This window comes from Delphinus delphis, chromosome 7 (assembly GCF_949987515.2).
Source record: "Delphinus delphis chromosome 7, mDelDel1.2, whole genome shotgun sequence".
In the NCBI taxonomy this organism is placed as follows: domain Eukaryota; kingdom Metazoa; phylum Chordata; class Mammalia; order Artiodactyla; family Delphinidae; genus Delphinus; species Delphinus delphis.
This window is the reverse complement of record NC_082689.1, coordinates 43288892-43302694: the sequence shown is the minus strand read 5'-3', so window position 1 is coordinate 43302694 and position 13803 is coordinate 43288892. Positions and strand designations below refer to the sequence as shown.

General features: G+C 35.3%; 1 protein-coding gene across 1 annotated transcript in view; it reads right to left on the bottom strand.

The window, feature by feature from the left end:
- STAT4 (signal transducer and activator of transcription 4) overlaps positions 1 to 13803 on the bottom strand; it is a 94443-nt gene that overhangs the window by 33428 nt on the left and 47212 nt on the right. Inside the window, exons 4-6 of the mRNA XM_060016396.1 lie at positions 5683 to 5781; positions 2733 to 2825; positions 1728 to 1806 (exon numbers count right to left, since the gene is read on the bottom strand). Coding sequence (XP_059872379.1) covers positions 1728 to 1806; positions 2733 to 2825; positions 5683 to 5781 — 271 coding nt within the window. The remainder of the gene's footprint in view (positions 1 to 1727; positions 1807 to 2732; positions 2826 to 5682; positions 5782 to 13803) is intronic.

Below are 13803 nucleotides of genomic sequence, written 5' to 3'. Positions count from 1 at the left end.
CTCTAATTGTAATATACTAAGTTCAAAATAATTTTACTGTTTTAATGTAAAACAGTATATTTTAATGTATATTCTATTTCATAAAATTCATGGTTCACATATGAAATTTAGGCTGAGGCTGCTTTCAATGAATTGTAATGCTTGATTAAATGTGCAGTTGTTCTAAACCTTTTAAGAATCATGGACCCCTTTGATAAGCTGATGAAACCTGTGCTTGTGTCATTTCTTCCAAAGGAAAAAACATTGTACATACAATTATGAATATATTCAATAACATTTCATGGGAGTCAAGACATCCTGAAGGTGCCAGAAGGACATGTCACATCTCACTTATGCCAGGAAAAATGAATATCCTCTCTTTTAAATCTTAGATGGAAAGTTAACAAAGAATTTGATCACAATCACCCATACTACTTCCTTCCAGATAAATTTTTTCTTTTTTTTTTTTTGCGGTCCGCGGGCCTCTCACCGCTGTGGCCTCTCCCGTTGCAGAGCACAGGCTCCGGACGCGCCGGTCAGCGGCCATGGCCCACGGGCCCAGCCGCTCCGCGGCATGTGGGATCCTCCCGGACCGGGGCACGAACCTGCGTCCCCTGCATCGGCAGGCGGACCCTCAACCGCTGCGCCACCAGGGAAGCCCCCAGATAAATTTTAAGCTAACATTTCAGTAGTTAAGGATGATTCTGTAAATCATCTGTACAAAGAATTTATATTTAATGTGTTTTTCAAAATTATTTTAGAATTTCAAAAAAGTTACGAAAATAGTACAGAGTTCCCATATATCCTTCATCCAGCTTCTTCTAGTGTCTTAGATAAGCATAGTACAATGTTCAAAGCCAGAAGATTAACACTGGCACAATCCTATTAACTAATCTAGAACTAATGAGATTTCTCCAATTGTTCCACTAATTGCAACACACTCTAAATGTTATTACTTGTAAATCTTAGATTTTATAAATTTTATCATTCTTTCCTTATATTTCTTAAAAAACATCAAATTGTAAACAACCTCAATATTTAACCACAATGAAATAGTCAAATAAATTTCAGTGTCCTTACATTTTGGTATTTACACAATTATTGATATTATGTTTTGAAGATTTTTTTATATGAGGAAATACATAAAATAAAACTTTAGCTTAAAATGCTATACAAAAAACTATGTACAAGATGATTTCAAGTTTTTCATAAATAAATAGATATGTATGTATTTGAACGTGCAGGAAAAAGGCTGGAAGAAAATATACTAACATTTTGACAGTGTTTATATCTAGATAGCAGAATTTTGTGTGGTTTTTAATTTTGTAATACTTTTTTCTACTTTCTAAATTTCCTACAGAGTCACATTTCTACTTTTAATTTTTAAAAATTATATTAAAAGACTCACCTAGAGATAATATTAGTAATTTCCAGATCATATTAGACAATTATTATTATTTTTCTTAGTTGTGATAATGATATTTTGATTCTATAGGAGAATGTTCTTACTTTTTGGAGATGCATCCTGAAATAGGGGTGATTTCTCATGAGCTTTATAATTTACTTTGAATCATGGGTAAAAAGATATATTGATATGGAGAGAAAAGGAGGAAGCAAAATAAATTAACTTCTCCTGCACACTCTCTTCAAAAAAAGGGATCAATTTATCAACTCTGCAGCAAAGACGAAACCCTAGTCACATTGCCTTTATGTCCCTATGTGGAATTATAGACAAAACAAAAACTTACCCATTGTCTGAATTGTTTTATACCTGTAGTCAAATTCATCTTGCAGATCTTCTAAATATTTGGTGTCTTGTTCTGTCATCTTTTTACAAAGAAAACATACTCTGTTGTTACAATTAAGCACGTCAATGCAACAACATCATCCATCATCAGTATTTCAAAATACACAGTTTGGTGCTTGCAATCCCCAGTAATATCCCAGACTAACTATACAGAATCTACATTTCTAAAGAGCTAATGCCCGTGAACGTTGAATAGCCCTAGAAGAACCAGACTGAAGTTGCTCTTCCATTTTCTCTTCCTGAGTGTTTGCAAATTTCAGCATCTTGCCTCTCATTTCTCAGTTAATTCCAAATGATGCAACTAATATCTTTTTTATCGGAAAGTATGGATACTTTTTTCATTTTAGCTCCATACAACTCTGTATTAACGTACCAACTATCTTTTTGCTTAAAATCTCCATTCTCAAATGATATAGTTTATGACAATTGAGTCTAAATTTTTTTCCTCTCTACCTCTTAGAAAAAAAATATCTGTGGCTCCTCTGTGTCTCCTGTTCATTTCTGTCTTTGAGATTTTTACTTTTACTCTTCTCCAAACCTGGTGACGTTTTTCTGCTCAGATATAACGGTGTCAAGATCTGAGCTAAAGGCTTTTCATATAGTATTATCTCACGTAGTCCTCACAACAATCCTGTTACGGTGGTTATCCTCACTTTTACAGATGAAGAAGCAGAGGTTTAGAGGTGTGAAGCAGCTTACTCGCCTAAGGTCACATGGCTTCTCACTGATGGAGTCTGGTGTGGAAACCCTAATTTCCGGTAAATTGAAGTTAAAAGCTTCCCACAAATAAATTTTTTCTAATATGAACGTAGTGTGTGAGAGATACTTATCTTATAACAAATTACCCTATGATTTCTGTACGCACTAACTTTGGGCACACAAGAGAAAGATGCATAGTATGGTGACAACAGCTAGACTTTCCTGGTGTCTGTAAGAGATCACTCACCTGCACACTATTTTTAATGGCAGCCACTTTGTGCTCCACATTCCTCTGTCTTTCTGAAACTGAAGAACTTTGTAAGGATTTCTCCAGAGGTCCCTGGAAAAACAATGTCTTGAAATTTCGATGATGTTGATAAAACAGGTTTATGAAGAATGTAGTATATGTAATATACTTTGAACTGAGGTATGGATGAGTATGATATGAAATACTCTACAGCCATTAAAAAACATGCTGTAGAAAAATATTTAATGACATACAAGTAGTGTTAAATTGTTAAGAAATAGAGCAAATTATAAGACACCATATGTCTGTGATCTCTGTTGCTTGTATATGTATATATATTTATACTTATTTATTTATTTACAAAAATCTGGATATATGTATAGACATGTAAACTCAAGTACATGTGACCTGAAGCACACACATCCCAAAATATTATCATGTGCTATCTTTGAGCAGTAAAATTACAGATGATTTTATGGTTAAATTTTTTTCCCCTAATTTTCTATAACAGACCCATATTGCTTTTGAAATTCTATAAAATGAATACATGTAATTTTTTTTGAATACATGTAATTTAAAAATTAGTATAGTGAAACTACATTAAGTTGGACTTAAATTCAGAATTAGGGATGGTGAATCTGTCAGGATGAGATTTATTTACATTTGGAACAAAGGGAGTTTGCTAAAGAATATGTAAAAATGTTAGGCTGGCTAAATAGAAAGGCTAACCAGCTACTCCAAGCCCCATTTCTTTTTTTTTTTCATATTAAGTATGATTTTATATCTTTATTTTTCATTCTGTAACACATTGTAAACAGCTTTCTGTGTGATTAAATATATATGAAAATCATGATTTTTAACAGCTGTATTCATTATGTTCGAAGCTGTAAGGTCAGTGGAATGTTGTGAAATGTTTCTGTTGGCTGCACAGAAGGACAATATTGTTTCCTTCTTTTCAAAGAACTTTTTAACAGTAATGTGTTCATCTGAGGATCCTAAATTCCTTTTCTAAATTCTAAGAGTAGCTTTCTCTTTGATTTATTCTCATGTGTGACATTCTGCACATCCTTCCCACCACCTGAGTTCAGGTTTCCTGGTCTCCAGCCCCATCCTTCTCCTTCGCCCTTTACCAAACTTCTAAGGCAAGTCTGGAGATGTCAAGGCTCTCCCATTTTGCTCACCACCAACTACAGTAAAGTCCAAACTCTGGTGCTAACCACTTTGGGCTCCAAATGTGATCTAGCTTCATTTATGCTTTACTTTCCCTAGTGGGGGAGAAGCCTCTATGTCCCAGGCAGGTAAATGAAGAAGCAACCCTTTCTCTTCCCCCTTATTCTCCCCACTTCACCCCAAAGGAGAGGATGGTTTACAGCAGGGGTCCCCAACGCCAGGGCCACGGACCACTACCAGTCTGCGCCGTTAGGAACCGCAAGCCCCATTTCTTGGCCACTCTAATAATCTGGCATTAAGTTCCATAGATATAACGTTTACGTAGATATCTAGAGTTGAGTTAGAATGTCAGTAAACCCTTCACCTTACAGTTGGATGGGGACGTATGGTTAGAAAGGATGATGACTTGACTAAGATCTATAGCAAATCAGTGGCAGAATCTCAAGTGGAACCCAGGTCCTTGACTGTCAATCAAGTGTTTTTTCAACTACATCACATTCTTCAGATGGGTAAAGCCTTTGTAAAATTCACTCTCATTTTGGCCCCCATTATTTGTATTTGTGTGTGTGTGTGTGTGTGTGTGTGTGTGTGTGTGTATCTCCCTATATTTGTCTACTGTTCAAAATTTACAAACTAGTGTTTCTTTTGTGGTAGTATGTAGCACTAGCAGATTATTTGTGGAATGTTTTGATGAGCATCTATTCAAATAAGTGTTTCTAATTTGCCTGATACCTGACATATGAAGAGAACAACAACAACACACACACACAGACAAAATGACTAGAGATAAGAGGGCTACGAAAAAGGACAGCTCAGAATATATATGAAAATATCATATATTAGTAACAGCATCTCAATGTTCACCCAAAAAGCACTGAATCAAACTATATTTACTTTAGAAACTCACTAACTTTAGATTTTAAATTAAATAAAGGTGATACCATTCTTCTTTATCATCTAAAAAATAAGAGTAAGTTGTTAAAGCTTCATACTTCTCTAAAAACAACCATAACCTGACAGCAACTAAATCTGAGAATTTTTAATAGTTGAAAAAAGATACTTTTCTTGGATCTTCAAAAATAAATACACTAGTGTGATTTACTAACTTATAGAGTGTGACATGTGGAAAGTTGATTATTCACACGCTCTTTCCTTTTCAAAAGGATTAACTGAAAAAGTATGCCCAGGGACTTCATATTCCTCTACTTATCTTTGATGGGGGCTCTGAGTTCATTCAGCACAGTGGGATAAAATATAATCTAAAATATTATTGGCAAGGCAAAGCACACTGAAACAATAAACAAGCAAATATTTATGGAGTTTCTGTAAGACAAAATTCCTGCTTGTGGAGTAGTTTGGACTTGTCGGGTAGGAAATTGGGAACTATGAAGGGTTTGCGCAAGATCAATCCCTGAGGATAAACATGCTGAGAGAAACAGAGCCTAAATGGTAGTTAGGAATTCAGCCCGGAGGTGGTTACTCTATTCCTCAACTGATATAGTAAGACCACGGACCAGAGTGTGAGCAGTGGAAACAGAAAAGGATGTATAGATAGGATTCCAGAAACAAACTCTGGAAAGACTTGGTAGTTATCTCAATAAGGAGGCAGAGAAAAGGAACTATTCAAAGATAATCCCAAGACCTTGATTCCAAGTGACTGGAAGGATGACGGGACCATCAACATAGGTAGAAGAAGATGGCTGGAAAGAAGACTAGAATTTCTGTTTCAGAAAAATTGAGTTCCAGGTGATAACAAGATTACAATGGAAGAAAATGTTACCTGAACAGGCATGTTGGCTGCAGCCAATATTCTCCTCTCTTCCCTTAAACAATTTGAAATAACCACAGACACATGCATCGGATTTCCATGAAATTTTCCCTGAAAAAAAGAGAAAAACAACACAAAATCTTCAATATATACATCATTATTTGCAAATCAAAAATAATCTCCAAATAAATATGTGAAATTATTTGGGATTTGTTTCAACAACCTATTCTATTATAAAGCCACAGAAACTAATATTATGAATGTAGATGCCTAGGCAGCATATTGCTCTGTCTCTAAAAGTTATTTTTAATAATTAAAAATAGTTCTTGAGCATCTCTGTAGGAAAGACCCTGAACACACACTCAGGAGGATCAGTTTACTTTGGGCTTAGGATAAGTTTTACAAGCGTTACTTCTTTGTAAATTATTATGAACTAGGGTGGTCCCAGCTGTTCATTTGTTAACTCTGCACTACATGGTGTGCCTAACGCATTTCTTTTGGTCCCTGTTTGGTGCTCTTCATGTCAATTAGCTCATAACTATATCGGTATGCTAGAGAGAAACTCTATCACACACATTTTAGCAACAATATTTTTATGACATCTAAGTATATACATTTTTTTATTACCGATGCTAATGGTTCAGATATTGTAAACTGGCAACCTGTGGGTCTAATTCAGCCATAAGGTATGTTGTGTAAATTGAAATATTGTAATCCCTTCAGGGGAACATGTACTACCCATAGTTTCCATAGTATCCAGCACTGAGTGACCTAGGCACTCATTTATTTTACCTGCCAGGCACCTATAGGTTTTCTTGGTTTGCAGGATTAATTTGAAAAACACCATCATTTTAGTCAGTAGTGTTAAACTTCTTTGTTACTAGACCCTTCCATGGCAGGATTAACAGGAAACACAATAAATGTAGACAGATGCCTTTATTTAGTTTCCCTCTGCCCTCCTGTCTGAAGGAGGTGCTACTTATCCATGAAATGGCCAAAGGGCAATAGCAGAAAAGATAAAAGTGGAAAATTAATAATCAAAAGTAGATTATACAGACTAGTAAACCAAAGGGTCTTTCTTGGAAAGAAATGAGGTTATTGGTTGTAAACATTTTTAAGGCCTTGACCATGGCCACAATTTTATTAGATGATGCATTCTAATTAGCATTTCTATTTGTAAAACCAGGGTAAACACCAAGTATCTGGTTTCCTGCTTTTCCATATTCTATAGCTTTTAAAACATTTTTCCCCTTCAAATGAGAACACTCCGAAAGAAAAAAACAAAAATGAATTGACAGAAACTCTTAAGGTAAAGAAATTAAAATTATCCTATTCATTAAGCAGGGATACCAAATTTCTGATTCCTGCATGCTGACAATTTCAGATTCTCCCTAGTTTGAATTTGTTCTTGTTTTTAAAATTTCCCATTGATTTGTTTTCCCATATACCTTCCATTTAACTCACCAAGAAAAGCTATGTTTGCTCATTTTGCCTTTATTTTTAAAATATTCCACTGATGAAAATAAAGGGTTTCTCCCAGGGCTAATTTGGAGACTGCCATTTATGTAACGTTGAAAGCTTTTCCTATCCAAGATCAGGAGTTCCTCTAAGATCCCAAGAATCACCACTATTTGTCTTTGTTTTTCTCACCGTTACAGGAGTTCTTCATTGTTGATTATCCAGATCCTATCTTTCAGCATTTCTCAGCTCCTTTGTCTATACTTTTTCATTTTTCTTTCCTGCTTGAATTTCTTCTACCTTCCCTTTCAGATTTGGTTTCCCCCTATGTCTTGTGAGGTTAAATTATTCATTTTTTCTCCTTTGTTAAGAGTAAAGAATCACTATTGTTTTTATCCAGGCTATTTTTTCACTTTCTTTTTGCATTTTTCCTAACTTAGCTCTCACTTAAATGTATGAGATGAAAACATCTTATGGAAAATTGACCGCTATAGATTCAAAAACCAAAGTAGCACTTTTTTTAATGATCAGGCTTTTAAAATTTATTTCTTATTGAAGTATAGTTGATTTACAATGTTGTGTTAGTTTCAGGTGTACAGCAAAGTGATTCAGCCATATATGTATAATTCTTTTCCATTATAGGTTATTACAAAATATTGAATATAGTTCCCTGTACTATACAGTAGGACCTTGTTGTTTATCTATTTTATAGATAGTAGTGTGTATCTGTTAATCCCAGACTTCTAGTTTATCAACCCCTCTCCACTTTCCCTTTTGGTAACCATAAGTTTGTTTTCTATGTCTGTGAGTCTCAAATTAGCATTTAAAATTTTCGTTATCAAAGATGTAGTTATGTTCACCTTTCAGTAGTTACCATGTATATGGACCATGGACACCCCCCCCCCAGAAAAAAAAGCACAAACAGAAAAACAGAAATAACAAAAGAAAACCCACCCCTAAGTGTGTGTTGGTGGGAGGAAGGACGGAAGAGAAATTGCCCTTTTTCTAGTGTGAGTCTGTCTCTCTTATGTGTAGGTACTGCAAATATCTTCTACTCTGTGGCTCTCTTTTCACTATCTCTTAGTGTCAATAAATAGAAGTTTTTTAGTGAAGTCAAATTTATTAACTCTTCTGTTTATGGTTAGTGCTTTTTATGACTTAAGAAATCTTTCCCTAATCTACAGCCATGGAGGTTTATTCCTATATATATATATATATATATATATATATATATATATATATATATATATATATATATATTAAGCTGTTAGAATTTTGCCATTAATTGTAATTCACTTGGAGCTTCTTAATAATGAGAGGTCCCTTTCACTTTTTTCTTTATGAATATCAGTTCCAACAATATTTATTGAACATTCTCTTCTTTTACCACTGCTCTGCTGGGCCAACTGTCATAACTCAAGTGCCCATATATGGATGGTTTGCTTCTGACTCCATCCCATCTTATGGTTCTATCTGCTTTATCAACAGACCGTCTTAATTACTAGAGTTGTATAATAAGTTTTTTGACGTCAAGTAGAATAGCTTTTCTTTGCATTTTTCACATAAATTTTGGAATCACCTTGTCAAGATACGAACACACATACACACACACACAAGTTGAGAATTTGAATGGCACTAAATCTTTAGATACTTGGCATCTTTGTGTTCTAATCTATTTAGTTAAGTCTTCTTTAATGTCTCTCTATTAAGCATTATAATTTTCCACAGAGATCTTATACATTTTTTGCTAGGTTTATTTCTATGTAGCTGGTATTTTTCATAATGGATAGTATCTTTCTTTCCTAATTGTTTTCACCGGTATGTAGAAATATATTTGGCTTTTATATATTGACTTTAAATCCAACAACTTTGCTAAACTCTTAATAATTCTAATAATGTACTTGTAATATCTATTACCAAGTCTAAAAATTCATCTGTAGATTGTTTTGGATTTTCTGCAAATACAAATCACATCTTGTATGAGTATTGATAATATTTTTCCCCTTTTCATTTATCTAATATCAGTCAGAACTTCACCTTCATACTATGATTTATTTAGAAATGTATTGGTTAATTTCCAAAGATAGGGATTTTCTATTATCCTTTTTATTGATTGTTATAGATTTTAAAATTCTGATCAGAATAGATGTTCTGAATGACTTCAGTCACTTAAAATTTATTGAAACTTGCTTTGTGGCCCAGCATATGGACTTTTTGTAAATATTCCATGTGAGCTTGTAAAAAATGTGAATTCTGCAGTTGTTGGGTGCAAATGTCTTACACAAAAGTTTATTAACCCAACTTTGTTAATTGTTTTGTTCAAAAAATCCTTGCTGATTTTTTTGCCTCATTAATTTTATCACATATTGAGAGGCATGTTAAAATCTAGTTTGTGAATTTTTCTTCTTGTGGTTCTTTCATACACATTCAGACTTGTTATGTATTACTAGTGAGTCAAATCTTTCAATACTATGAACCGACCTTTATTGTTAAGAATGCTTTTTGCCTTGAAACAAAAATATAAACTATGACATAATACTTATTATCACTTAGAATTTTTATTTCATCCTATTGAAAGAATTCTTGATTTACTTAAACATATAGATATTTAATATCACATATTCACATACCTATATAAAAGAGTAAATATACATGAAATAAATTGGTTATGTATTCATAAAACTTCTTTGCATATTTACAATTCAACTTTTCTGAATCTCTTTTCAAACTAGATTCATTGGCGTTCATGTTTTTTCCCATAAAATAATGTCCTCTGGGCCACCAGGAAAGTCAGTGATGCAGCATCTCTTTCAATGTGCACCACTATTACCTACATTCTGTGAGTTTCGATGCTGGCACCTCCTTGATCTTACCAGAAGTTTTCAACAGAAAGTTTTCAGACAAGAACCAGGACTCACTCACATTCCTTCTGCAAATGGTCTTGAAATGATTTGATGACTGAAGCATTGAGGGTTGTAGTGGCCTAGTCATGCCATCATGATTCACAACCATTATACTTTTACATGAAATGATTAGGCAACTGTTCAGATACATGTCCATGAAGTCACTGAGAACTAGACTATATAGCAGGTTCCTAGATGTCTGTTCCAGAAGATGTCTAACCAATACTCTATCAGCTCAACTACCACCTGTACTCTTTTGGTTCACTCCTAATAACATCTTTGAAGAAGTTCTTATTCGTAGACATTGTTTACAGTTTAAATTAAATATGGTGGTACCTTCAGCAGTTGTCAGTTAGGCATAAGATTACAGTGATACACTGCTTTTCATAATCCAAACTCGTACTCTTGATCCTTTTAAAGATCCTTTTGGGGAACCCTCTTACACTTTTGGTGGGAATATAAATTGGTATAGCCACTATGGATAACAGTATGGAAGTTACGGTTAGGGTTAAAAAACCCTAAAAAACCTTAAAAAACTAAAAATAGAGCTATCATACAACCCAGCAATCTCACTCCTGGGCATACATCTCGAGAAAACCATAATTTGAAAGGGTGCATGCACCCTAATGTTCACTGCAGCGCTATTTACAATAGCCAGGACATGGAAGCAACCTAAATGTCCATCAGTACAGGAACAGATAAAGAAGATGTGGTGCATATATACAATGGAATATTACTCAGCCATAAAAAGGAATGAAACAGTGGCATTGGCAGAGATGTGGATAGACCTAGAGACTGTCATACAGAGTGAGATAAGTCAGAAAGAGAAAAATAAGTATTGTATAATATTGCTTATATGTACAATCTAGAAAAATGGTACAAATGACCTTATTTGCAAAGCAGAAATAGAGTCACAGATGTAGAGAACAAACTTATGATTACCAAGGGGGGAAGGGGAGGGTGGGATGAAGTAGAAGATTGGGATTGGCATATATACACTACTATGTATAAAATAGATAACTAATGAGAACCTATTATAGCACCGGGAACTCTACTCAATGATCTGTGGTGACCTAAATGGGAAGGAAATCTAAAGAAGAGTGGATATATGTATACGTATAACTGATTTGCTTTGCTGTACAGCAGAAACTAACACAACACTGTAAAGCAACTATATTCCAATTAAAAAAAAATAATAAAATTTAAAAAAATCCTTTTGCATTGACAGTGTAATTTTGTCTTGTCAAAGAAAACCACCCCCAATTCCCAGCATTACCTATTTGATTAAACACATATTTTAATTTTTCCTCAATGGCATCATGCTGGAAGTTAAGTGCATTCTGTTCAAAATCAGCAGGAAGTTTCTGATAAATGGATATTGTACATCTTAATGATCATCCTGTGCAATGCATGATTCATTTACTCCAGCCTGCTATTGTGCTGAGATTTTATTCATCTATTGTGAGGAATTTGCTGATTTCTCTTGTCACTGTTGCTGTGTGTATGATAGGCAATCCTTTTGCATGAGTCTCAATAATAAAATATAATACAGCTTCTACTAGTGGACATCTTCCTTCCTTTCTTATATCCTGCAAAGCACTTTATTGTTGCTTTCTAAGAAAATATGGAATTTAGGACCAACCATCCAGTGACTATTAACTTGCTTAACAAATATCAAATTATGCCCTGCTGATTTGTTCCTGTCCCATTCTGCATACATGAAAACTATTTGTTTCATTCCTAAATCACAGTATTATACTGACGACACTTAAACAGCAATTAAATTCAATGTGTTGTACCAACTGTGCACATAATTCAACTGAAGTGACAACAACATGAATAGCTATGACCCAATTTTACATCACAGGAAATGGCAATGCCATTGTGATTGCTACCTGACAATAGCAATTAAGAGATGCTATCGAATATAAGATGCGTTTTGATTTCAGAGATGATAAAATGCAGAAAAAAGGTGTCTTAGAATCAACAAATGTGCTATTTTATGATTTTTTCTGCTTTATGCTAAATTCCTTGGCTTTCCTTCAAATTCTACTACCTTCCATCTAATTTCTAAATTTGACTTGTCACTAAAGAATGACTAGTTCATCTACTTTTTTCCCCCCAGGTGGTCCAAGGAGTACCAGAGTCAGAGGTAAAGGAAGTGATAAGGCTGCTCAAAATAACCTCCTCCATTCAGGTGGCACAAAATTTGAGATTTCACAACTAGACTTTCACTCTTTTGAGTTTCTTCCCCCAGGATCCCCTTTAGAATGCAAAGATATGAGGGAGAGTTAACACTACATTTAATTAATTTCTTCTGCATTGTTAAGGATTTATCAGATGTGCTCTCTGGCTGCAGTGACCTGGCACCTGCAGGTTGAGAGTAATGGGTCCCAGGACAAATAAAAGAAGTTTCAGGAGAGCCTTGAAAGAGGAAGGCAACAGTAACCAAAGGGGAAGTAGGATTCTGAAGAAATATGTAGCCAAAAACTGTCTGAGCCTAGATTTCTCTAGAAGTTAACCCTGAGATAAAGATTCCAGTGCAAGAAATATAAATGGGAGTTCATCCCAAAACACACAGTTATGGGAGCGGGTAAGTGAGAGGAGGGAGAGAAGGCATCCAGTAAAGGGTGTGTTATCCAGCCATTGGCTAAGATTGGCTGGGAACCCTGGGAATAGGGTAGAACATGTGCCTTAGAGTTATCTACCCAAGGCCTTTGGGAACTGGAGTATTTTTACATCAGCTCTTGTCGTTATTAGCTCTAAAGCAAAAAGACACAGATGCTGGCATTTTTAAGTCCACCTGATTGAACTAAAATGATAAGGTCCAAGGGATATGGGCAGGGCAGTCTGCTATTCCAGCTCTCCTCCTAACCTCATTTTGAGAATTTTTTTTTTTTTTTGCGGTACATGGGCCTCTCACTGTTGTGGCCTCTCCCGCTGCGGAGCACAGGCTCCGGATGCGCAGGCTCAGCGGCCATGGCTCACGGGCCCAGCCGCTCCACGGCATGTGGGATCTTCCCGGACCGGGGCACGAACCCATGTCCCCTGCACCGGCAGGCGGACTCTCAACCACTGCGCCACCAGGGAAGCCCGAGAAATTTTTGACTTCTCATTTTTTAAACTACCTACAACCATACTACACTCAAATGTTGATATTTCTTCTTTTATGGTACCTCTGAGATATGAAGCAGTTGTCTCCAATTACAGAGTAAAATGTTTCCATTCATGTTTTTATTGGCAATCTGGAATCCACTGCACACTTCTGGCTGCCAGCTCACTCTCTCCCCTTTTATCATCCCAAGTACTGCTGTTAAATCATGTTCAGCCTTGCTCCTTACCAGTGTCAAACACACTGGCCATGACAACACGCTCTCAGCTTCAGCCTCTTATTGTTTCCTTCCCTTTGTTCTGAGCACACGATTTTTCTTAATGGCTTCTTCCTAAGATTTCCTCACTAGAATCATAAGGATATGTTTACAGTGAAAAAAAAACTACTAAATTGAAGAAGAGCTAATCCAGTTGTCTTAAGACTGATTTATTTGTAGAATGGTCAGTCTAATAGATTTAAAAAGCAATTTTCTTTCATGATAATTAAAATAATAATAAGGTACCACTCCACATCTATTAGGTTAAAATTCAGAACGCTGACCTCACCAAATGCTGGTGAGGATATGGTGCAACAGGAGCTATTAAATGGTACAGCCACTTTGGAAGACAGTTTGGCATTTTCTCACAAAGCTAAAAATACTCTTATCATACAAACCAGCAA